Below are 21,922 nucleotides of genomic sequence, written 5' to 3' on the forward strand. Positions count from 1 at the left end.
CGACGACGGCATCACTCCACGGGTCATTGCTAGCGACGACGATGGTTGATTTGGTTGAACAGTTTTTGAGCAAGAAAGATACATACAGGAATAAATTGAGAAGCAGGAAGTTCCCCGCAAAAAAAAAGAGAAGCATGAAGTTGATTTGCCTAAATGGCTTCAGGTTGATTTGTCAGACAAACACAAAATCAATACTCATGCGAAAAGCTCCAACACAACCTCCATTCCGGAACAATTATAGGATGCAGACTACAGCGGCGGTGGCGACAAAGTCCGGCGCGTCAGGATACATGTTGCGGCAGCGTCGGCCATCGGCCCCACTATCGTTGCCGCAGAGCAAGGACACGCTGGGGCTGGGGGGGAGGACAGGTGGCAGCGACGGCGGTGACAGAGACGTGCGCGACGGAGCGAGCTGAGGAACGATGTCATGCGTCAAGGAGAGCAGAATGCGACGGCAGCGGCGACTCGGATATGCCTGTGAAGATGAGGAGATTTCGTCGTCGCACGCTAGCTGGCTGCTTTACTTCATTTCCAATCGTACCCCAGTTTATTGAACGGCCAGATTTCGTTTGGTACCTGTGGTACCAGTACCTGGAGGTACCAACTGCTGGACCAGAACAAAGCTCGTTCCTGCAGCAGCAATCACAAGTTCACAATCCAGTGGATGAAAAAGAAAAGTTAGTCAAATAAGCAATCGAAAATTTGAGCAGGAGTTCAAATTTGTTCCCAATTTGATTACCCAAGGATGTTGTCTGCAATAGGTGCCTAGCAATTCTTCAAACTTGGCACGAAGAAACTTCTCTCGCTTCACAAAGGCTGATCTCACCGTTGATATTTCTGACAGGGCTTGTGTATGCAGTGGGTTTTCAGATGATGATCTCTTTCTTTTCAGTCCTCGGATTGGCTGATGTCCGTGGATCATCGTGTTCAGCTTCTCCCAATCAACGTCAGAGATCACGCAGCCGGAGGAACCGAAATCTCGCGCGGGTTTCAGCCATTGGCGCAGGCAGTCGAGGTTCTCGCCGGAGAGGGAGACGAGGAATGACCCGATCATGGCGCTCTGGGGGTGATCGGAAGCCTCGCCGGCGGCGGCGTAGGGGTTTCTCTTCTTCTCTCTGCTGCTGTTCTGAAGAATTTCGGTGAGGTCGCATTGCCTGGACCAGAGGTGTTCGATCGCCTCATGCTCCGAGATCGGCTTGCCGGCGGCGGCGGCGGCGGCGCGGACGGCGGCGACAAGGCCGTCCAGTGAACGGCATTCCACACGGAGCATGGCGTCGGTGTCAAAGATGTCTCCCGGTAGGTCAGCCTCGTCGTCGGGCGAAGGAGGAGCGGCGGCGTCGTACCAGACGGTGTTGAGGATGATGTTGGAGGCGGGGTCGAGAGGGCCGTAGCAGTGCCCGGCGGCGAGGAGGGAGCGGATGAAGCGGCCGCGCCGCCGCGTCGTCGTCCAACCGTCGCCGGCGGGGAGCACGGCGAGCGCCCGGATGTAGAAGCCATGGATGGCGTCGAGGAGGCACATCTTCAGCGACAGAATGTGCTCGCATGGGGAGAGGTCGTAGTTCAGCGCTGCGCCGGCAGCCTCGTCGCCGTCGTCCGCCGCGCGCGTCACACCCGCCAAGCGTCTGGACAGCTTCGCCTCCATGGTTTCGCAATCGAACGTCAGGTCGGAGATGTACCCGAGTTGAGGAGAGTCGATGCGGCTTGCGTCTGCAGCGATCGTGATTAGGGCAACACGGCCATCTTCCCCGATGGTGGTTCGAAGCGTCACCGTGCCATCTTGGCCGCCGCCGAGGCCGTACGGACGGCGCAAGAAGTCTATGTTGACCTGCGGCCATTGATGACCTAGCAAGTTCTTGATGTCCATGACGTCGCCGGCGGTGAGCAGCTCGCTCCCTTGCAGTTAGGCCATGATAGGGGAGAGCTGACCGGCGGGGAACTGCACCGTCATGAGGCGCGCCAGCTCGTCGGGCGCGGGGTGCGCCGCCTTCAGCGCCGCGACCCTGAGCGCGGCCTTGATCTTGCCGCCGTCGGGGAGCAAGCGTGGGCGCTGGCACCGACGACGGCGGTCGTGGAAGACGAGCCTGACGGCGAGGGGGAGGTCGATCGTGGGCGGCGAGGTGGAGGTAGCGCCTAGCCTGTTCGTCGGAGATGTACCGGAAGTAGGACGACATGAAGGCGACGAGGCCGGCGTAGGAGCGGGAGGCGAGGATACCCCACAGCGACTTGCCTTCCTCGCGAGGGAGGGCGAGGTGCGGCGCCGCGGCCGCCCTGCCGGAGGCGTGGTGGGCGATGGCGTTGAGGATGATGTTGCCGACGGGGTCGGCGAGGCCGAGGCAGTGGCCGCCCTCGAAGATGCAGCCGACGAGCTCCGTGATCTCGTCGATCGGCAGCCGCCGCGCCGCCTCGTCGTACAACCTCTTGATCGACGTGATGATCTTTGCGCTCTCGTCGGGGTGAGGCCGCTTCCCCTCCTCGCCATGGTAGCAGGCGAAGCTGCCCGTGCCCGACCATGGCGGCGCCACCAGGTGATGGGACGAGGAGGAAGACGACGACATGGAGCCCCCACGAGTTGGGGATTTTCTTTCCTCCAAGATTTGCTGGTCCAATTAGGTTTTTTATTATTATTTTTGCCCTCGATCCGACGGCTGCTAGAAATCGGTTTAATGTGGAGAAAAAAAAAAGACCACTTCCTTATATACTTATCTGTACCATATTATGGTACCCTCAACAATTAAAACTAGTCAATACTGTCATGTAAATGTCATGTAAGCGAAACCGTCCTCCAAAACCACCGAGAAAGTCAAATTACACTCATTTTGATAGTTGAGAGATCAATATATCTGGTCGGTTTAAGAATACGAATCAGATTCGATGAGTAGTTAAGGGAGTTCAAGTGAACTTATTAAAAAAATATAATCTCGGATGTTTGGTTCAGGGGAGGGCTGCCTCCTGCCTGCATTGGGTTTGGCTCTAACTAATGGGCCGTTTTAGTTATATAGGGCTACAACTTTTGGCCCACTTGTCCAACCAAGCCCACTAAAAATGCTGAGTTGGCCTACTATGGGCTACGACCAGGTCAAGCACCCTGTCACTCACACAAAAAGTCAACTGTCACCAGATGATTAATGAAAAAGTAGAGTAACGACATCCTGTCGACCAGGTTGATACAAGTGTTCCATTGAAAAGTCAACCCGTCGATCCAGTTGTCCTGGGACGAATTGATGGAATTTAGGCCGCCAGCAAGCAAAGACCGAGCTGTCCAGCTCCAGCCGGGTGTTATCAGGGTCAAAACAATCCAAATATTTTCAAAAATTTCAGTTCGTTTGACTTGGTTTCTGGCCGCGACGTCTGCTTCTCTCGCGTAGCAAGTGGTCAATAGAACAGCAGGTTCCTCGTTTGACTATCCTATGTAATCCAATATTCCCTCCAATGCATTGCTACACTCATTCGGTCATTCACTATACTTTGTGTACGGATTTTTATGTGACCAGTTGTTCCATCACGGCAAGGGTACATGCCAGCCGAACACCTTAGCTAAGTTTGGAATATCGTGGCACACTCCCGCCCATGCAAACCTAGTACAAATAAAGCCCCAACTTCACACAACAAATTTGCATACTGAAGAAGATAAAAAAAAAAAAGTTCGATAGATTCATCGCTCATACTAGCAAGCATGGCAATGCCAGTTGGAGTTGCACCGGTGTTGTTACTGTTGCTTTTGCCATTGGCGGCGGCGACGGCGGCGGCGGAGAGTGACGACAGGGACGCGCTGATGGCGTTCAAGGCCGGCGTGACGTCGGACCCGACCGGCGTGCTCCGGTCGTGGAACGAGACGGTGCACTTCTGCCGGTGGCCGGGGGTGAACTGCACGGCGGGGCGCGTCACGTCGCTGGACGTGTCCATGGGCCGCCTCGCCGGCGAGCTCTCGCCGGCCGTCGCCAACCTCACGCGGCTCGTGGTGCTCAACCTCACCTCCAACGCCTTCTCCGGGAGCATCCCCGGCGGCCTCGGCCGGCTCCGGCGGATGCGGTACCTCAGCCTCTGCGACAACGCGTTCGCCGGCGAGATACCCGACGCGCTCCGCAACTGCACCGCCCTCGCCGTCGCGTACCTCAACAACAACAACCTCGTCGGCGGCGTCCCACGGTGGCTCGGCGCGCTGCCCAACCTCGCCGTGCTCCGGCTCAGCCACAACTCGCTCTCCGGCCGCATCCCGCCGTCGCTGGCGAACCTGACGAAGATCTTTCGGCTCGAGCTCGACCAGAACCTTCTGGAAGGTTCCATCCCCGACGGCTTGTCGCGCCTCCCGGCGCTCGGCATGTTAGCCTTGTCGCAGAACAGCCTCGCCGGAGAGATCCCGGTGGGGTTCTTCAACATGACGTCGCTGCGTGGCCTCGCGCTCGCCGACAACGCGTTCCGCGGCGAGCTCCCGGGCGACGCGGGCGCGCGCACGCCGAACCTCCAGTACCTCTTCCTCGGCGGCAACCTCCTCGCCGGCCCGATCCCGGCGTCGCTGTCGAACGCCACGGCGCTGGTGGCTCTCAGCCTCGCGAACAACAGCTTCGCTGGGCAGGTGCCCGGCGAGATCGGCACGCTCTGCCCGCTGTCGCTGGAGCTGTCGAACAACCAGCTCACGGCGACCGACGACGCCGGCGGCGGCTGGGAGTTCGTGGACAACCTGACCAACTGCAGCGCCTTGGCCGAGATACTCCTCGACGGCAACAAGTTCGCCGGCGTGATGCCGCGCTCCGTCGTCCGCCTCTCGCCGCAGCTCGAGGCGCTGAACCTTGCCGGCAACCGCATATCCGGCGTGATACCGCCGGAGATCGAGAGCCTCGTCGGGCTGCAAACGTTGAGCCTCCAGTCCAATCTCTTCTCCGGCGAGATCCCGGAAGCGATCGGCAAGCTCAAGAACCTTCGAGAGCTGCTGCTAGAGCAGAACGAACTGGCCGGGCCGGTGCCATCCGCCATTGGCGACCTCACGCAGCTGCTGAAGCTCGACCTGAGCGGCAACTCGCTGAACGGATCGATTCCTCCTAGCCTTGGCAATCTGCATCAGCTGACACTGCTTAACCTCTCCGGCAACGAGCTCACCGGCCATGTCCCGAGTGAGCTGTTCACCCTCTCGTCGCTGTCGCTGCTGATGGACTTGTCGGACAACCAGCTGGACGGCCCGATCCCTCCCGACGTCGGCCAGCTCACGAAGCTCGCGTTCATGGCGTTGTCGGGGAACCGCTTCTCCGGCGAGGTGCCGACCGAGCTGGAGAGCTGCCAGAGCTTGGAGTTCCTTGATTTGGCCGGCAACGTGTTCGTCGGAAGCATCCCGCCATCTCTGAGTGGGCTGAAAGGGCTCAGGAGGCTGAACCTGACGGGCAACAGGTTGTCCGGGAGCATTCCGCCGGAGCTCGGCGGGATGCCGGGACTGCAAGAGCTGTACCTCTCGCGGAACGACCTGTCCGGCGGCATACCGGCGAGCCTCGCGACCATGAGCTCGCTGATGGAGCTCGACGTGTCCTACAACCGTCTCGCCGGCCAGGTTCCAGTCCACGGCGTGTTCGCGAACACGACCGGGCTGAGGATTGCCGGGAACACCGCGCTCTGCGGCGGCGCGGCGCGGCTACGGTTGCCGCCATGTCCGGCGCCGGGCAACTCCACACGACGAGCTCATCTCTTCCTCAAGATCGCTCTGCCTGTCGTCGCGGCGGCCCTTTGCTTCGCCGTGATGTTCGCCGCGCTCCGGTGGCGCCGCAAGATCAGGAGTTCGAGAACCGGAAACGCCGCCGCTCGCAGCGTGCTCAACGGCAACTACTACCCGAGGGTCACGTACGCCGAGCTCGCGAAAGCCACCGACGACTTCGCCGACGCCAACCTCGTTGGCGCCGGGAAGTACGGGTCGGTGTACAGGGGGACCCTGTCACTGAAGACGAAGGGGGAGTTCGCGCGCGAGGACGCCGTGGTGGCCGTGAAGGTGCTCGACCTCCGGCAAGTCGGAGCTTCCAAGACGTTCATGGCGGAATGCGAGGCGCTGCGCAGCGTCAAGCACCGGAACCTGATCAACATTGTCACCTGCTGCTCCAGCATCGACATGGAGGGTAACGAGTTCAGAGCTCTGGTGTTCGACTTCATGCCCAACTACAGCCTCGATAGGTGGCTGCATCGCGCGAAGCATACGGAGACCGGGAAATGGTGCGGCGGCGCCGGCGGCCTGGGCGTGATCCAGAGGCTCGACGTCGCCGTCGACATCGCCGACGCGCTCAACTACCTCCACAACAGCTGCAACCCTCCGATCATCCACTGCGATCTCAAGCCGAGCAACGTTCTCCTCGGCGAGGACATGACGGCCTGCATCGGCGACTTCGGCCTCGCCAAGCTGCTTCTTGATCCGGCCAGCCATGGCGCCGCGGCGGCGAACACCGAGAGCACCATCGGCATACGCGGCACGATTGGGTACGTCGCGCCGGAGTACGGCACGATGGGGATGGTCACGGCCTCCGGCGACGTGTACAGCTTCGGGATAACCCTCCTCGAGATCTTCTCCGGGAAGGCGCCGACGGACGGCGAGCTCCGCGACGGCCTGACGCTGCCGGAGTTCGTCGCCGGCGCGTTCCCGGACAACATCGAGGAGATCCTCGACGTGGCCCTGCTGCTGCAGGCCGAGGAGCTCGACGGAGCAGCGTCGTCGACGACGTCGGAGGAGGAGAGCGAGGCGCGCGTCACGGTGCGCGATTGCTTGGCATCCGCCATTAGGGTCGGGCTCAGCTGCTCCCGGCGAGCTCCCTACGAGAGGATGGCCATGAGCGTCGCCGCCGACGAGATGCGCCTCATCAGAGACGCTTGCCTTCGTGCTTGTGGTAAATAAGTAGGACAGTATACTGATTATTTGTAGAACTTTGACAGCCGAATTAGTCGATGGATAATTATTACTACGTCATCGGCATCGAATTCTATCACTATTCGAGGCTTCGAGCAAGCTGTTGTGGAGTAAAAAAAAATGAAAATGTAAAATCCATGGAATTCAGGAGCTCTGATCTCTTGATTTACCTAGTGTACTGTACTGACAGAAAATGGATGTACTCTGCATATTCAGATTTCAGAATAGATTGTTCTGTTTATGTCCAGATTCCAGAATATAATGGGCCTGGGAAATTGATCAGTAACTGGGCCTAAATGGGCCTTTAGACTGAACTAGTCCTGCCTCTTGTTTATTTGGAGTAGTCTTTGTTTCGCAGTAGTTTTTTCTTTTCTTTTACCTCTTGTTTTTTTTCTTTCTTCCCCTCCGGCATAGGCCTGGCGATTGTATTGTATACTAAAACTCTTTTTCTTCTAATATATTGACGTACAATTCTTTCGCGCGTTCGAGAAAAGAACTAGTGGCTATTGCTGATTCATCCTCTTGCTATCGCCGTTGCTGAACAAAGTGTGAGAGCATAAGAGGAAAAAGGAGACGTTGCGTTGTCACTTGCCATTGCCAGCGTGAAACCGTTGAAGATGCCTCATAAATGCGACGGATTAACAGTTTATTAGCACAGCACTGGATAAATTGGATATACGTGCATACGATGGCGTCCATGGTTTGCTTGCTTTTGCTGTGGATAAGTTGGTCACTACTCCACTCACTAGCTGCAAAAAAGCAAGGGAAAAAAAAAGGTAATTGCAATGTGCTGCGTACGTGCGCACCCTGGATGGTGATGTGCTTGTTTACCGTAGGAGGAGCATTTGCGAATTCGTTCTTATCCTAGAGAAATTAATCGAGCCATTTCACGCTGTCAAGGTATATATGATCGGGTTTCAGAGTTTCAGTGTGATTTACCATTTGCCAACAAAGCAACACCTCAATGTAAATAGCAGTAGCATAAAAAAATGGTTCTTTTGGATAGTAAAAATTTTGCAGATTTTAAGTAGCTTTATAAAATTGTATAAAAAATATTTATTTTTAAAGAGGTCGGAAATGTCAAACACTGAGAGAGATCGGTAGCGCTTGCTGCTGCCGCCGCTGCGGCTGCGAGAGCTAAAAATCAGCTACAGCAGCAGCAGCTGAAAACGGCCACAGTCGTGACGGCTGCAGCAGCCAGCAGTTCCGATCAGGCCCACTGTTTTTTGTCAAGTGCTGTAACAGTGTACTTTGTGCTGTAACAGAAAATTGGCTGGTTGTCAGGTGCTGGTTAAAAAGGCCAATTTTCTGTCAAGTTCTGGTTTGTGATTTGTGATGCTTTGGCTATTAGTTACCCTACACAAGTACTCCCTACGCAACAAAGAATGGTTAAGGCATGAGCCCCTACTGTTTGTGTACCAAGTGACAATAATTGGAGCTTTCGATACAAACAATACTTAACCAACTACCTTGTACGGTTCCCATCTGCCGCCATTTTCCAACTAACTCGAGCTACTACAACTAATAATCATCAGTAACACGAGCTAATTAAAAGCATCTTCCAGCACGGCAGGAGGAGCACACATCCATCATCCTCTGACACCGACATGTGGCCCCACACCACAGGCACTTGACCTGTGTCGGATCCGGACCCGCCAACCCGCCAGGTGTTCCCTCCAATGGGAGGCGAGCTCTCCCTCCCAAGAGAATTTAAGAACAGAGAGAGGAAGTGGAGAGACTACTTCCCCCACCTCCGCCTCTCTCTCGATCCATCTCCCCCCTCTCTCCTCTCCTCTCTCTCTCCGTTCCCAATCTGCGGAGGCGGAGGCGGAGCTAGGGCGCGGCGTCGCCGGCGAGGAGTTCCGCAGGCGCGGTGTGGACGGGGCTCCTCTGCTTCCGCGCACGGCGGGCGGCGACGGCGAGCAGGGTTGGAGGGGCGGCGCGGCGACCTCCTCGTTCCTGCCTTGCCTGCCTCCATCTGGGTATGAATCGGACATCAGTTTTTGTGTTTCCGAAATTTCAAAAAATATATGCATGTCGGGTTGGGGGGTTCAGCTCGCCACGTTGGGCAAAGCCGTCCGTGGTGGTGTATAAGTTATTGCTTTCCACATTTGTTAGGAAAAAAGTATGCGTGATTTAATCCGATGGTAGTTTGACTACTAAAAATAGTGGTCGTCTGATAGCTGTGTCTCCTTGGTCAAATTGGGGGTCAAATTGTTGGGATCATTGTCGTTAATAAGTGATTGATCGGTCCAACAGTTAATCCGTTTGTGCTTTTGTTTGCTTGTACGGAATCTGAATCATGCATTCACAAGTTTTTGTTATGGAAAACAGTAGGGGGAAAAATCCTATATGAAGTATCTGTTTGTTGAACAGTAGGAAATACGACCGTATAATTGTATTGAAGATCTTGTGATTTTGAACTGCCCAAGTATGCCAACAGTAGAGTTGGTAGTTTTGCATATACACCGAGTACTAATTTTGCAAGGCTAATGTTTTCTCCCCTGTTCTGAGATTATATCCATGATCCCATGGCTTATCTTCATCCATTCTGTGAAGAGCAATTGCTTCTTGTCTAGAAACCTTTCTACATTTGCTATCTTGGTAAGGACAAACTTTTGTTGTAGGAACCTTAGGTTATGTCTTTACTCGGTAATTGAAAGTTCACACAATAATCCAGCATTTTGATCAAATTAATTAGATCGTTCCAACATACTTGAATTTAGTGGCCAAACATAATTGTTTATATCGGTTATCTCATGGCCACGTTGTTAAAAACCATAACAATCTCCATGTACCTCTTTTTCCATCAAAGTTCGTTGAGAGTTTATACATAAATCAGAAAATAGTAAATATGAGATTGTAATGGGAAGGAATTGTAGCTAGCGATACACATTTATCCCTATAGGTGATTTCTGCCCTAGTGTATTTTGTAGGTTAAGAGAGTCAACGGATTGTCTACACTAGATTTGTACAAAGTTTTCTTCAGCTGTAATTCAATTCAAGTCTATAAGAACAGAACATGAATTAAATTTTATTGAGAATAATGCCAAAATTGGCATTGTTAGCAAAATCCTCTAACTGGAAGTAATCAAATAAAAGTTTCTAATCTCAAGCCCTACTACCCCCTAACTCAGTAGGGACCCAACCCAACATTGCAACCTCCAGCTGGACTAATTTTCCTTGAAGACAGGCTGATAACTTAAGCTAGGCTGAAGAGTACAAGGGCCTTGACACATTCACTAGCCCAGTTTAATGATATTTTTTGGGCCTTGACATATTCACTAGCCCAGTTTAATGATATTTTTTGGGCCTTGACTGACATAATTTTGAGCATACCTAGCAGGCCAAATCCTTGTGGGGCTTGGTCAGGTTGGGCCACTTGTGTTATATCTGGTCCATCGCTACATTCGTAACCTAGCATAATTTATTAGTTAGTTTCAGTTGTCGCTTGTCAGAAAAAAATGCTCAGGTCACAAGTCCCCTGTGAACCAAAATGTTTGAGTCACGAAATTGTCGATGGCAAATTTTTATCCTCTGAAAAGGTCTAGAAAGTAACAAAAAAAGGAAGTGGACCCATATCTTTAATTACTGCCATATCAATACCAAATCATGCTTATCCGATAACTGCGACTTTCCCATCATCGAGTTATATATATACCCTTTTGTTGATTGAGACTTGTACAAATTGAAAAGGAGAAATTCAGGTGCATAAGGAATCTACGTTGCATGCATAAGACGGTAAGTACTAGCTTGTTTGCCAACTTTCCACTTAAATCTAGTTGTGCAATAGCCTGGCTTTAGATAAGTTTAATGATTTGGTCTAGCGAAACTTGTTTCAGATGATCAGATATATTTCTTGTAGTGTTTATATCTGTGCGTGTGCGAAATAAATGCATAGATCGAGGGGGGTGAGCAGTTCAATGTACAATCAGGAACATCCTTCAGATATGAATTTGGCCTGTTTGATTAAAATTTTCTGTTTCCTACATACATTTGACTTTGATTGCCTATCTAACAAATATCACAAATACCAAGGTTTTTAAAATTGTTAGCTAGTACTCAAGCAGTCACAGACCTACTACTGATTATATATTTGTATGCCCTAACTCGCCTGATTGTGTAGCATAACTGGAAATCTAGAACTATACTGTAATAGTTGCCTTATTTATGACCTACTAGATCTGTTCTTCCTTTGTAGTACACTGAGGAATATATACCTCCTACATGTATTAGATGTTATTAGCAGCGTGTACTGAAATAGCCCCCACGTGATCTATTAGATGTGTTAACAGTTTGGAATCCTTAGTCTTGACAGCCTTGTGCTACAAGTATTGTGCCTGAAGGAGATGCGGGTATGTATGTGGATTGTGATTAGTCCTATTGAATCTATGCATAGAAGAGAGACCATCAATACTATTTAAAAAGAGGAATTGGTTCTGGTTCTATGCATGATCAGATTTTTCATTAATGGGTTTAGAATAGACCATCTACACATGTGCTGTTTATAGGATTTTTTATTTGTGTAAAATATTGCATTCTTTCACTGTTGCATATGCATATATTAGTTATCGGTTGATCTTGCATTATTATATGTATACAATTATTTAGATTAGATAATGATTACTTGTTTAAACTCAAAATTTGTGTATATTTATTTCGATCCATCACAACTCATGGGATGTGATGCTAGTTTATCATAATTTAAAATGTGCATGATTATCCTTGATTCAGATATCTGTATCCATTGCCATCAACTTCTTATTTGTTTTGATGCGTGCTCATATTGATCATGCTTTTAGATAGCAATATCATACAAGTATGGTACTGCCATTATTCAAATGTTTTTGAGCCTCAGCCTTTCCCACCCCTTGTCACTGTCTTGGGGCAATATTTAACTATTGAAGAATTAACTATGCTTTGCAGGGCACCTGTGGGGCCTGTTTGCAATAAGAAACCCCGTGGCCACTAATGACTACTAATACAACTCACAGTCTTAATCGTGTGTGTTATCATACAGGGAGGCTTTCAGACAAACATTGAAAATTCTTGCTGACCATATTATTTTCTTTTTCATAAATAAACACTATCAAGGGTCACCTTTTGTGGGCTTGCTTATTTGCACTGAAGATGAATTTGGAAAGGTACTAAAGTACTAGTGGCTTAGAATTTGGCTATGCAAGGTTAGCAGGAGAACCGGTATTGCTAATTTGTGCTAAGGATGAAATTGGTAGGTGCTGAAGTACTAAATGATGGGAGTTTGGCTAGGTAAAGCTTGAAAGAGAAAGTCTTCCTAGGATATGATAGATAAATCAAGGAATTTGTTGCTCACTGTGCCCAAAATCTTAATACAATGATACACAAAGCTTATGTGTATTCGCGAAAAAATGTGCCCAAAATCTAACCAACCAACTGCTAACCTTGCTAGGCAAGGTAGGCTAAGGAACCAAACATGGTTGCTAATTGCTATTGCTTTCTGATCAAACATTCTGTTCGATGATTTTCTCCTGTAGACTTTATTACAAGATCCTTTTAGTTACACTTTTGTGATGCATCATGCATGCTTACAGTTACTTATATCTGCAATTTTTTAGTATGTCTACTAATGGCTGATTTCTTCAATTATGAATTCCCTGCTCTGCTGCTGGTACATAAAACTGATGCTAGCATCTTATGTCGGATGACTATTTTTCAGAACAAGTTTAGACATTGAACTTAAAAGTAAAACTATAGCAGATCGATTCATCTGCACAATTTATTAGTTTGTAACATGGGAGGCTAGGACTATTACCTAATCGAGAATGCAACTGACAATGTTTGTTATTTTTGCAGTGTTGGAAATATCATAAGTTTTGGGACAAGCAAGAGAGGACATGGAGCCATCATCACAACCTCAGCCGGCAATTGGTGTTGTTGCTGGTGGATCACAAGTGTACCCTGCATACCCGCCTGCAGCAACAGTGCCTACAGCTCCTGCTGTCATTCCTGCCGGTTCACAGCCAGCACCGTCGTTCCCTGCCAACCCAGATCAACTGAGTGCTCAGCACCAGCTCGTCTATCAGCAAGCCCAGCAATTTCACCAGCAGCTTCAGCAGCAGCAACAGCGTCAACTCCAGCAGTTTTGGGCTGAACGTCTGGCCGATATTGAACAAACTACTGACTTCAAGAACCACAGCTTGCCACTTGCTAGGATAAAGAAGATCATGAAGGCAGATGAGGACGTTCGCATGATCTCCGCAGAGGCTCCTGTGATCTTTGCGAAAGCATGTGAGATATTCATACTGGAGCTGACCCTGAGATCATGGATGCACACGGAGGAGAACAAGCGCCGTACCTTGCAGAAGAATGACATAGCAGCTGCCATCACCAGGACGGATATGTACGATTTCTTGGTAGATATAGTTCCCAGGGATGACTTGAAGGAGGAGGGAGTTGGGCTCCCTAGGGCTGGATTGCCGCCCTTGGGTGTCCCTGCTGACTCATATCCGTATGGCTACTATGTGCCACAGCAGCAGGTCCCAGGTGCAGGAATAGCGTATGGTGGTCAGCAAGGTCATCCGGGGTATCTGTGGCAGGATCCTCAGGAACAACAGGAAGAGCCTCCTGCAGAGCAGCAAAGTGATTAAGAAGAGTAAATGATCCCTGTGAATTGTCAAGAAGCTTACCACCTGATTCAGAATTTTACTTTTAGCCAGGTTGTCGTCTATTCTGAATTTATGAATAGGGTTAGGATTCTCTCATGGTAGTTGCATTTCTGCTGTAGTGGAAAAGGATTTATGACATGAGAGTATGAGACTAATGGGTTTCAGTTACTATACCGTTTCCTGTCAATCCAAAAGTTGGCCTTTGCGAGGCCATTGATATTGAACCTAATGTGGTTGAACTGCCCATGCCAACGTTTGTAAGCTCTGATGTGGGTCATTCTGTATTTCATGTTTGCATGGTTTCATGGAATCTTCTTTGTTTAGACAATGAAAATGTTTTACATTCGTGGCATCTGCCATAACACATACCCGATGAGTTTTTAATGAAATAATAAGACAGGTGGGGGATACATCCCCAGCGTACTCTTGATTTGCTAGTAAACAGACAACTCATAGCCAAGGTAATGTAGAAAACTACAGTTTATAAAGCCTACAATGGTTTGGTAAAACTGGTCTTGTGGCATTCACATGCAGCCCTATATTAATCTAACCATTTTGTTTGATTTTTTCCACCATTTGAATGATTTATCGTTAGTGCGCTGTGATATTTGCAATTTTGCATTGTGTTTTAGTAGCTTATAGCTCCGTGCTTGTTTGTTAATCTAATGCAATCGGGTCAAAGAAAAAAAAAATAAATGAAACGGTACTGTCCATGGTGAGGGCTGATTAGTATGGTCTTGGAGTGTAGTCAAGCCGTTTTATACAGCTGTGGTCTCTTCGTAAATAACAGAAAGTAGTGTACACGTAAAATAGAAAAAAAGTTCGGAATAAACATTACAAATAACAGAAAGTAGTGTACAAATGCATGATGCCATGATGTCTCCTAACCCATTACGCTGGCTTATTAGGGCGTGTACAAGGGTATCTTTCTCTGTCAGGGAAAAAAAAACTAGCGCGAAATGTGTTGATACTATGAATTTAAACATAACATCTCGTATTGGATTTTTTCTTTTAACGGAGGCAGTATAGGTGCATTGGGCGTGGGGGAGCGTACTCAGTTACTCTTACCGTTGGCACGATGCAACCAAGCCAAGTAACTACCTCTGAAAAAAAAAAGAAAAACAAGTTAATAGATTGAGTATCTTTTGCGAGGAATGTATGTATAAGCAGTTAGTTAATTAGCACAAGTAAACTGAAAGAAATTCAGAAATAAACCCACCTGTAATTTGTAGTCGTTAACCTAAACTTTTAGGTACATCAATATATTACCAGCTTATGTTGAGAGAATATTTTCTCCAATTATCCATCACATCTATTCCCTCTGTTTCAAAAAAAAAAAACTCAACCTAGTATTAGGTGGAACGTTTTCTACTGTCCAGATTCGTTGTACTAGAAGACATCAAATCCAATACTACATTGAGTTTATGGCCCTGTTTAGTTCACACCAAACTTCCCCAATTTCTAACTTTCCATCACATCACATTACATCTAAAACTTTCCTACACACATAAACTCCTAACTTTTTTTTTCTAAACTACCAATTTTCTCCAAACTTTTCCCTAATTTCAAAAACTAAACACAGCCTACGTGAGACAGAAGGAGTACATAGCAAAATCTTCATAGCATTAATGATGTCAAAAGCTCCACGGTGACCAGAGCTCGTCAAGAAACATGACGCCAGTCACTACTCGCCAGCCATTAATCTCAGTTCGCTTTCGCCGGCTGGCCGCAAACGGCAAATATTCCTCGTCCAAGCCGGAGGCCCCGAGAAGAAGACCTTGCCGAGATAGGCAAGCCCGGAAGCCACGTCGAGCCTGCAGCTTTGCTCGCATGCTGATCTCCCAGCTTGGTCTTGGCCGTTTCCTGTCGATCCAGCAGTCAAGGATATGCAGTAATACCGAGTCCAAAAACAATCCTTGTTCGTTTGTTTATTTTCCTTCTTATTTTCATCGGATCAAGAACTGTAGTTCGTTACCTACGCTATGATGCCCATGCATGTGCATGTTTCTTATTGCTATCTTATGTTTGCAAAAACAATTATTGTCCGTCTTTCTTTTTTCTTATTTTCATTCGATTAACGTATCCTTGTCCGTTTGTCTTTTTTTTTTCCGATAAACGTATCATTTTTCTTTATTCTTTTATTATTTTCTGATAACAGTCCCAAAAACATTTGCACGAAAAACGAAAGATTTTTCTCCCCTAGTACACGGACCAACAAATCTAACATCACAAGACACTGGGTCTGTCCAGATTGTAACTAAAATAAACTTTACCAAGTTTTTGACAATGCCAAAATTTTAGCAAGATGACAATATTGTTAAAATTTTAGTATGATTTCTTATGTATTAACCAAATTTAGCAACAAACTAAACGTAGATATTTTTTAATAATTTTAAAAAATAGTATGGTTAAAAATAATATCAAAATGAACAGACCCATTATAACGTTGAAAAGAAGACCAGACGACCCACACGTCATTCTTTTACTCGCTTTTGCGTTTTGCCACAAACGGCATGCTTTAGCTAGGACCTCAGCCAGGTGAGAAGACCTTGCCGAGAGATAAGGAAGGCCGGAAGCCTCATCGAACCTGCCTGCCTTTGCATGGTCCGCTAGACCGCACTTCCAATTAATTGTGTTTACAATTAGGTAGTTTACGCTTTGACCACTCGAAGGCATTTTTATTAAAAACAATAAGTATCTCAAAAGTAACCTACGATGCATATTGTCTTGTAAATACGCGGGCTTCATTCCTAACTAAGAAAAATGGTAAACGGTGTATTTTACAACTGAAAAATTTACAAACTTAAAATTCACAAGTATAATTCGTCACGCACTGCATGCAAATATGCAGTGATGCACACACAGCTAACGGTCCCGGGTTCTCCCACCGCCCATCCCTAGAGACAAGTTCAAGCGCAGTACCGCCTACACTCCCATGTGCTAGCTGCTTCATATGCTTGCCTACTCTCTGTTTACGAGTAGTGAGAAGCAGAGTGAGAGAGACGAACTTGATGGTGATGCACCCTAACGCTGCGCTCCCAGTCAAAGTCAAACGCAGTAGCACCTAGTACGCTCCTACTCCCTCCGGTTTCATTTTAATTAATATTTTGGACAATGACACGATCTACAAAATATATCTTTAACCTTATTTTTCTGTTATAATATAAATAATAAATAAATAAATGTTTATTTTTATTATAGTGCTTTGAAAGATAAATCTATACATGTTGTTCTAGTTCCTTTAAACTAAATATTTTTAAAGTTATTGATGGTCAAAGTTATAAAAGTTTATCTCAACCTTGTCTAAAACGTCAATTAATATAGAACCGGAGGGAGTATACTCGTAGTCGTATTTGATCGTCCATAAACGCATCGCATATCTTTGGGTAATGGATTTTGCACATAACAAAAAGTTTAGAACATTTTTTTTTTTACTAGAGACGATAACAACGTGCTGAGCAATTTTTGACTCTCAAGGAATGATGTTGTTTTTATGGGAAAACGGTTTATTTTCCTTTGCAGGTTGTTTTCTTGATTATTTCTCCAAAAGCTCGGTTTATATGGTATTGTCACTTCACTTATCTATATTTAGAGCAAGTGATTAAGGAGTTTTATACCCGGCATTTGGGTGATGACATAGTCTTTGAGTTGTAAGACCTTGATCTCGAGAGTTGTTTATGATTTTCTCTCTTCTTTTAAGGCTCCGTTCGATCTCTCCTTTTGGAGATAGATTTTTAGTGCACGTAAATGAGAAACCTCATTACCATATGATTAATTAAGTATTAATAATTATAAACATGAAAATGGATTTATATGAATTTTTTAAACAACTTATGTATAGAAATTTTTGCAAAAAACACATCATTAACAATTTGAAAAACATGCTAACGGAAACGAGGAAGTTGAAGTTTGGAGTTGAGAAAAAGAACTTAGACTAAGTGTGCAGGAGTGTGGTGGTCACTTGGTTGTGTGCACTATCGTGATACAGAGTTCGAAAGTATTCTCAGAACACAAATTTTCAACTGAGCCCTTGGTTTAGTTCCCAACTTTTTATTCACACTTCTAACTTTTCCATCACATCAAAACTTTCCTACACACATAAACTTTTAACTTTTTTCTTCAAACTTTCAATTTTAGTCAAACTTCTAATTTTACCGTGGAACTAAACAAACCCTGAGTTCAATAGAACTTCCATTATCTTAAAAATTACCCATAGTCTCGTATGCTGCTTTTGGGTTAGAGACCAGCGCGATGGTGACACACTGATCCAATCCAAGGCTGTGTTTAGTTGGATCCAAAGTTTGGATTTTGGTTGAATTTGGAGATGATGTGACTGAAAAGGTGTGTGTATAACAGGTTAATATGATGAAAAAGGACTGAAGTTTGGATCCAAACTTTGGATCTAAACACAGCCCAAGTCCAACCAACGTTTGTGTTGAGGTGATCTCTCTGAATTTTTCTTGTGCCCGACGACGTTGGCCCTGTTTAGATTTCAGCTTTTTTCTTCGAATTTTTAACTTTTTCGTCACATTGAACTTTTCTACACATACAAACTTTCAGTTTTTCCGTCACATCGTTTAAATTTCTTCAAACTTCCAATTTTAGCGTGGAATTAAACACAGCCGTTGTTTAGATTCCAACTTTTTTTCTTGAAACTTCCAACTTTTTTTGTCACATCGAACTTTTCTACACACACAAACTTTTAACTTTTCCGTTACATCATTTCAATTTCTTCAAACTTTCAATTTTGGTGTGGAACTAAAGACAGCCGTTGTTGCTTTTGCCCATTGGCCTCGTTTCGTTGCTTTTGCTCTCCTGCTGCAATGCTGCCTGCTGCCTGCTGCTGCGACGAACGTCTACCCGCGGAGAGCGACATCCGAGCGACGTTTCGTTCCGAACTTGAAACTTCCTGGCATTTTCGCGCGCGAGCGAGCGAGCGAACGAACTGTACTGCAAATACTCAGGCGCCCGAACGAAAGCTACAGCCATTGGTGAACTCAGGCGGTTGGGTACAGTGCTAGTGCCGTGGAGATCGCGGCCTATAAATACGCTTCGTTGCTTTGCTCCTCTCCTTCAGCTCGAAGGAAGCCGTTCCAGTGTCTCACAAGCCAAGGTAAAGAAAAAAAAAAGAAAGAGAGAGAAAAAAACAGAGAAGGAAATCAAGAGAAGAACACCATTTGATTCTCCTCTCTGCTCACTCCTTCTGTTTGTCCGTCTTGGATTGGAGCTAGCACTTCTTTGACTGCCCTTGTTCATCGAGGTTAAGTGCAGAAATCTTTTCAGTGTGGTCGGATCCCGTTTAATTCAAGCGATTTGATTGGGGCTTTCTTTGGTTTCGATGGACAGGCGGCGAGGCGAGGTCGCGATGGGGCGAGGGAAGATCGAGATGAAGAGGATCGAGGACGCGACGAGGCGGCAGGTGACGTTCAGCAAGCGCAGGGCTGGGTTTCTCAAGAAGGCGCACGAGCTCGCCGTGCTGTGCGACGCGCAGGTCGGCGTCGTCGTCTTCTCCGACAAGGGCAAGCTCTTCGACTTCTGCAGCCCGCCGGTCAGGTGCGCCGCCGCCGCCCGGCCCTAGCTTCTACTACCTCCGTTTTTTAATAGATGACGCCGTTGACTTTTTCTCACATGTTTGACTATTCATCTTATTTAAAAAATTTACGTAATTATAATTTATTTTGTTATGAGTTGTTTTATCACTCATAGTACTTTAAGTGTGATTTATATCTTATACATTTGTATAAAATTTTTGAATAAGACGAATGGTCAAATATATGAGAAAAAATCAATGGTGTCATCTATTAAAAAACGGAGGGAGTATCTCTGTTTCTTGTTAATTTGTTTATGATGAAATGACAATGGAAAATCTGCTTTAAAAGAAATAAGAAAGAAAGAAAGAGTTAAGAGTGTGCTGAACTGCTGATCTCTAATCTTGATTTCTATATATCTGCCTGCCTTAGCATAGTTTTCAGTTCTTTGTGGTGATTGGTTGTGTGTGCGATGATTAATTCAGAAATTTAGCATTGCAATTATTTGTTGCAGTAGATATTTCACTCAGCATTCCAGAGAAATCTTTGGGGGTACTGTTCGATTAACATCTCGATCAAATGGGTAGTGTTCTTCATGGCCTGTGTCACTGAATGATTGGTAGTGGATTTGAGAAATTGGGATCGCTTTCCTTGCATTCAACATTATCACCAGAAATCTTTAGATGGTTCATGTTCTAGAGCTTGCTTTTTCTTTCTGATTTAATCTTTTCTGGCATCCTGAAATTTTGATTCATGTTCTAGAGCTTGCTGCATAGTGCATTTTTCAATTAAGCGGTGCCAATGACCACATCGATTAGTACTACTAGAAGCTAATACTCCTTTTACATGTATAAGTTCACTTCATTGGTCCAATGTACCAGTAATAATATTGTTTCTGGATGTAACATACTCCCTCCATTCCTAAATGTTTGACGCCGTTGACTTTTTTAAATATGTTTGACCGTTCGTCTTATTCAAAAAATTTAAGCAATTATTAATTCTTTTTCTACCATTTGATTTATTGTTAAATATACTTTTATGTATACATATAGTTTTACATATTTCACAAAAGTTTTTGAATAAGATGAATGGTCAAACATATTTAAAAAAGTCAACGGCGTCAAACATTTAGGGAAGTAGGTAGTACTTGATTATGCTTTGTTAAGCTTGATGGAGCTGTTTCACCGTTATGAGATCACCACCAGAAACACCCGGCTTCAGGAGACAAACCGTGATGTTGTGGTAACCGAACTGAAACTAGCACATGTTATTATTTTTTTCTTTTTTAATTAGCTATTTGAAAGGCATTTTATGTCCCACACTAAATTCCCAATCACTCAAAGCTTCATTTCTACAACTAATCTACATGTGTGATGCTGCCTTGCAGCAAATGGTCATGGAGATCACAAGGCTAAGGAAAGAGATCGACCAGCTCGAAGCCGGTTTAAGGAGGCAAACGGGAGAAGACCTGTCATCTGTGGCCACAGTGGATGAGCTCAGCCAGCTGCAGCTGCAGCTTGAATCATCTCTCAGCAAAGTTCATGCGAGGAAGGTACTAGCACTTGCTTATATATGGCAGAGGATTAGTGCAGATCAGCATCTAATCCTTATGGAATATAAAGTCCAACGATTTTCTTTGCTCACAAATTCACAATTAGAGTTTGTATGAGAGAATGCGTTAACTGCATGAGGTGCTTGTGTGCAGGATGAGCTCATGAGCCAGCAGCTGGAGGATATGCGTCGCATGGTACACTACTCCCTTATTGTAGTCGCAGTTGTGGTTTTTGCTGATGAGTGGTGAGCTGAATAAATATATGGATTTTCTGTATGAAATGCAGCATCAGACCGTGCATGAGCAGAACAATTTCTTGTGCCGCATGGTAACTAAAATACTCCTAGTAGTATGCCACTGCATTGGCTTTAATTTCTTTTCGAGTTCTTCCTAAAATGTTTTCATGACTCGAGTGAATATATCCTCTTGTTTCTTACGTGTCATGTAAAATAGTTATCAAATTTTTTTTTAAAAAAACTGATAAGATAGATCAATATGAAAATATTTCACTCAATAAACATACAAGTTTAAATTCAACTTTTATAAATTGTAAAAAAATGACAAATATAACTGTGAATGCGTGTTAACTATTTCCAATTTAATTTATTCTTTTTTAACTTGTGGAAGTTGAATTTAGGAGTATTATAATACTCAATTTGTTCGGCTTTAGATGAGTTAGAATTGGCAGAGCCCTGGTTCCGGGGAGGCGTCGGCAATGGAGGCGCTGACGATGCTGCCGGCGGCGGCGTTCAATTGCTTCTTCCCGGAGGAGGAGGAGAAGGGGGTGGCGGCGTCGAGCACGTTGCTGCAGCTGTGGCCGCAGCCGCACGACGGCGACCAGCCTGACCTGCGGCTCTGGTAGGTAATCAAGGAGTACTTTGGTTAATATTCCACTAAGCACAATTAGCCCTGATCAGTTAGCTAATCTGTTGCACATTATTCTTCTCCTTGCAGATTGAGGATCGCTGACTTGTCAATTGAAACAGCCTATATGGTGGCTGGTGGACGTGGATTTCATGGACGTCCTTGCAGTAATCTAGCACTAAGACAGCATTAGCATAGTGAACTTACAATAGCTCGAGATGAAATAGTCGTCGTTATGTTTAGATAAAACAATGGAACATAGCGAATTAGTGATAGGGATGAAAGAATGGCACTACTCGTTTGCCATGTTTGATTTAGCTTAGGATTATTATAATTTAAATTATTAGAAGTAAGCTGAAACAAACAAGTAAATTATTATGATAGATTATTATAATCTGTAAGCCAGATTACTATAATCTAATAATCTTCTCTAGCGTAGCTTTTTCCGGATTATTGGGTGACT

General features: G+C 46.2%; 4 protein-coding genes across 4 annotated transcripts; 3 read left to right on the forward strand and 1 right to left on the reverse strand.

Annotated features, from left to right (window-relative positions):
- Window positions 1-231: 231 nt before the first annotated feature.
- LOC127777711 (uncharacterized) lies at window positions 232-2,578 on the reverse strand. Its single transcript, XM_052304324.1, has 2 exons — window positions 740-2,578; window positions 232-630 (listed from the first exon to the last, which is right to left on the reverse strand). Exons 1-2 carry the CDS (start codon window positions 1,862-1,864, stop codon window positions 526-528), a joined length of 1,230 nt encoding a protein of 409 aa, XP_052160284.1. The 5' UTR covers window positions 1,865-2,578; the 3' UTR covers window positions 232-525.
- Window positions 2,579-3,640: 1,062 nt separating this feature from the next.
- On the forward strand, window positions 3,641-7,214 carry LOC127776048 (putative receptor-like protein kinase At3g47110). Its single transcript, XM_052302365.1, has one exon. It carries the CDS (start codon window positions 3,674-3,676, stop codon window positions 6,857-6,859), a length of 3,186 nt encoding a protein of 1,061 aa, XP_052158325.1. The 5' UTR covers window positions 3,641-3,673; the 3' UTR covers window positions 6,860-7,214.
- A 1,393-nt stretch (window positions 7,215-8,607) lies between these two features.
- LOC127775541 (nuclear transcription factor Y subunit C-4) lies at window positions 8,608-13,920 on the forward strand. Its single transcript, XM_052301797.1, has 2 exons — window positions 8,608-8,853; window positions 12,704-13,920. Exon 2 carries the CDS (start codon window positions 12,745-12,747, stop codon window positions 13,495-13,497), a length of 753 nt encoding a protein of 250 aa, XP_052157757.1. The 5' UTR covers window positions 8,608-8,853; window positions 12,704-12,744; the 3' UTR covers window positions 13,498-13,920.
- A 4,703-nt stretch (window positions 13,921-18,623) lies between these two features.
- LOC127777553 (MADS-box transcription factor 30) lies at window positions 18,624-21,922 on the forward strand. The gene is made up of 8 exons (XM_052304160.1): window positions 18,624-18,775; window positions 18,862-19,068; window positions 20,210-20,285; window positions 20,431-20,595; window positions 20,749-20,790; window positions 20,882-20,923; window positions 21,266-21,453; window positions 21,550-21,922. Exons 2-7 carry the CDS (start codon window positions 18,881-18,883, stop codon window positions 21,272-21,274), a joined length of 522 nt encoding a protein of 173 aa, XP_052160120.1. The 5' UTR covers window positions 18,624-18,775; window positions 18,862-18,880; the 3' UTR covers window positions 21,275-21,453; window positions 21,550-21,922.

This window comes from Oryza glaberrima, chromosome 6 (assembly GCF_000147395.1).
Source record: "Oryza glaberrima chromosome 6, OglaRS2, whole genome shotgun sequence".
Lineage (NCBI taxonomy): Eukaryota > Viridiplantae > Streptophyta > Magnoliopsida > Poales > Poaceae > Oryza > Oryza glaberrima.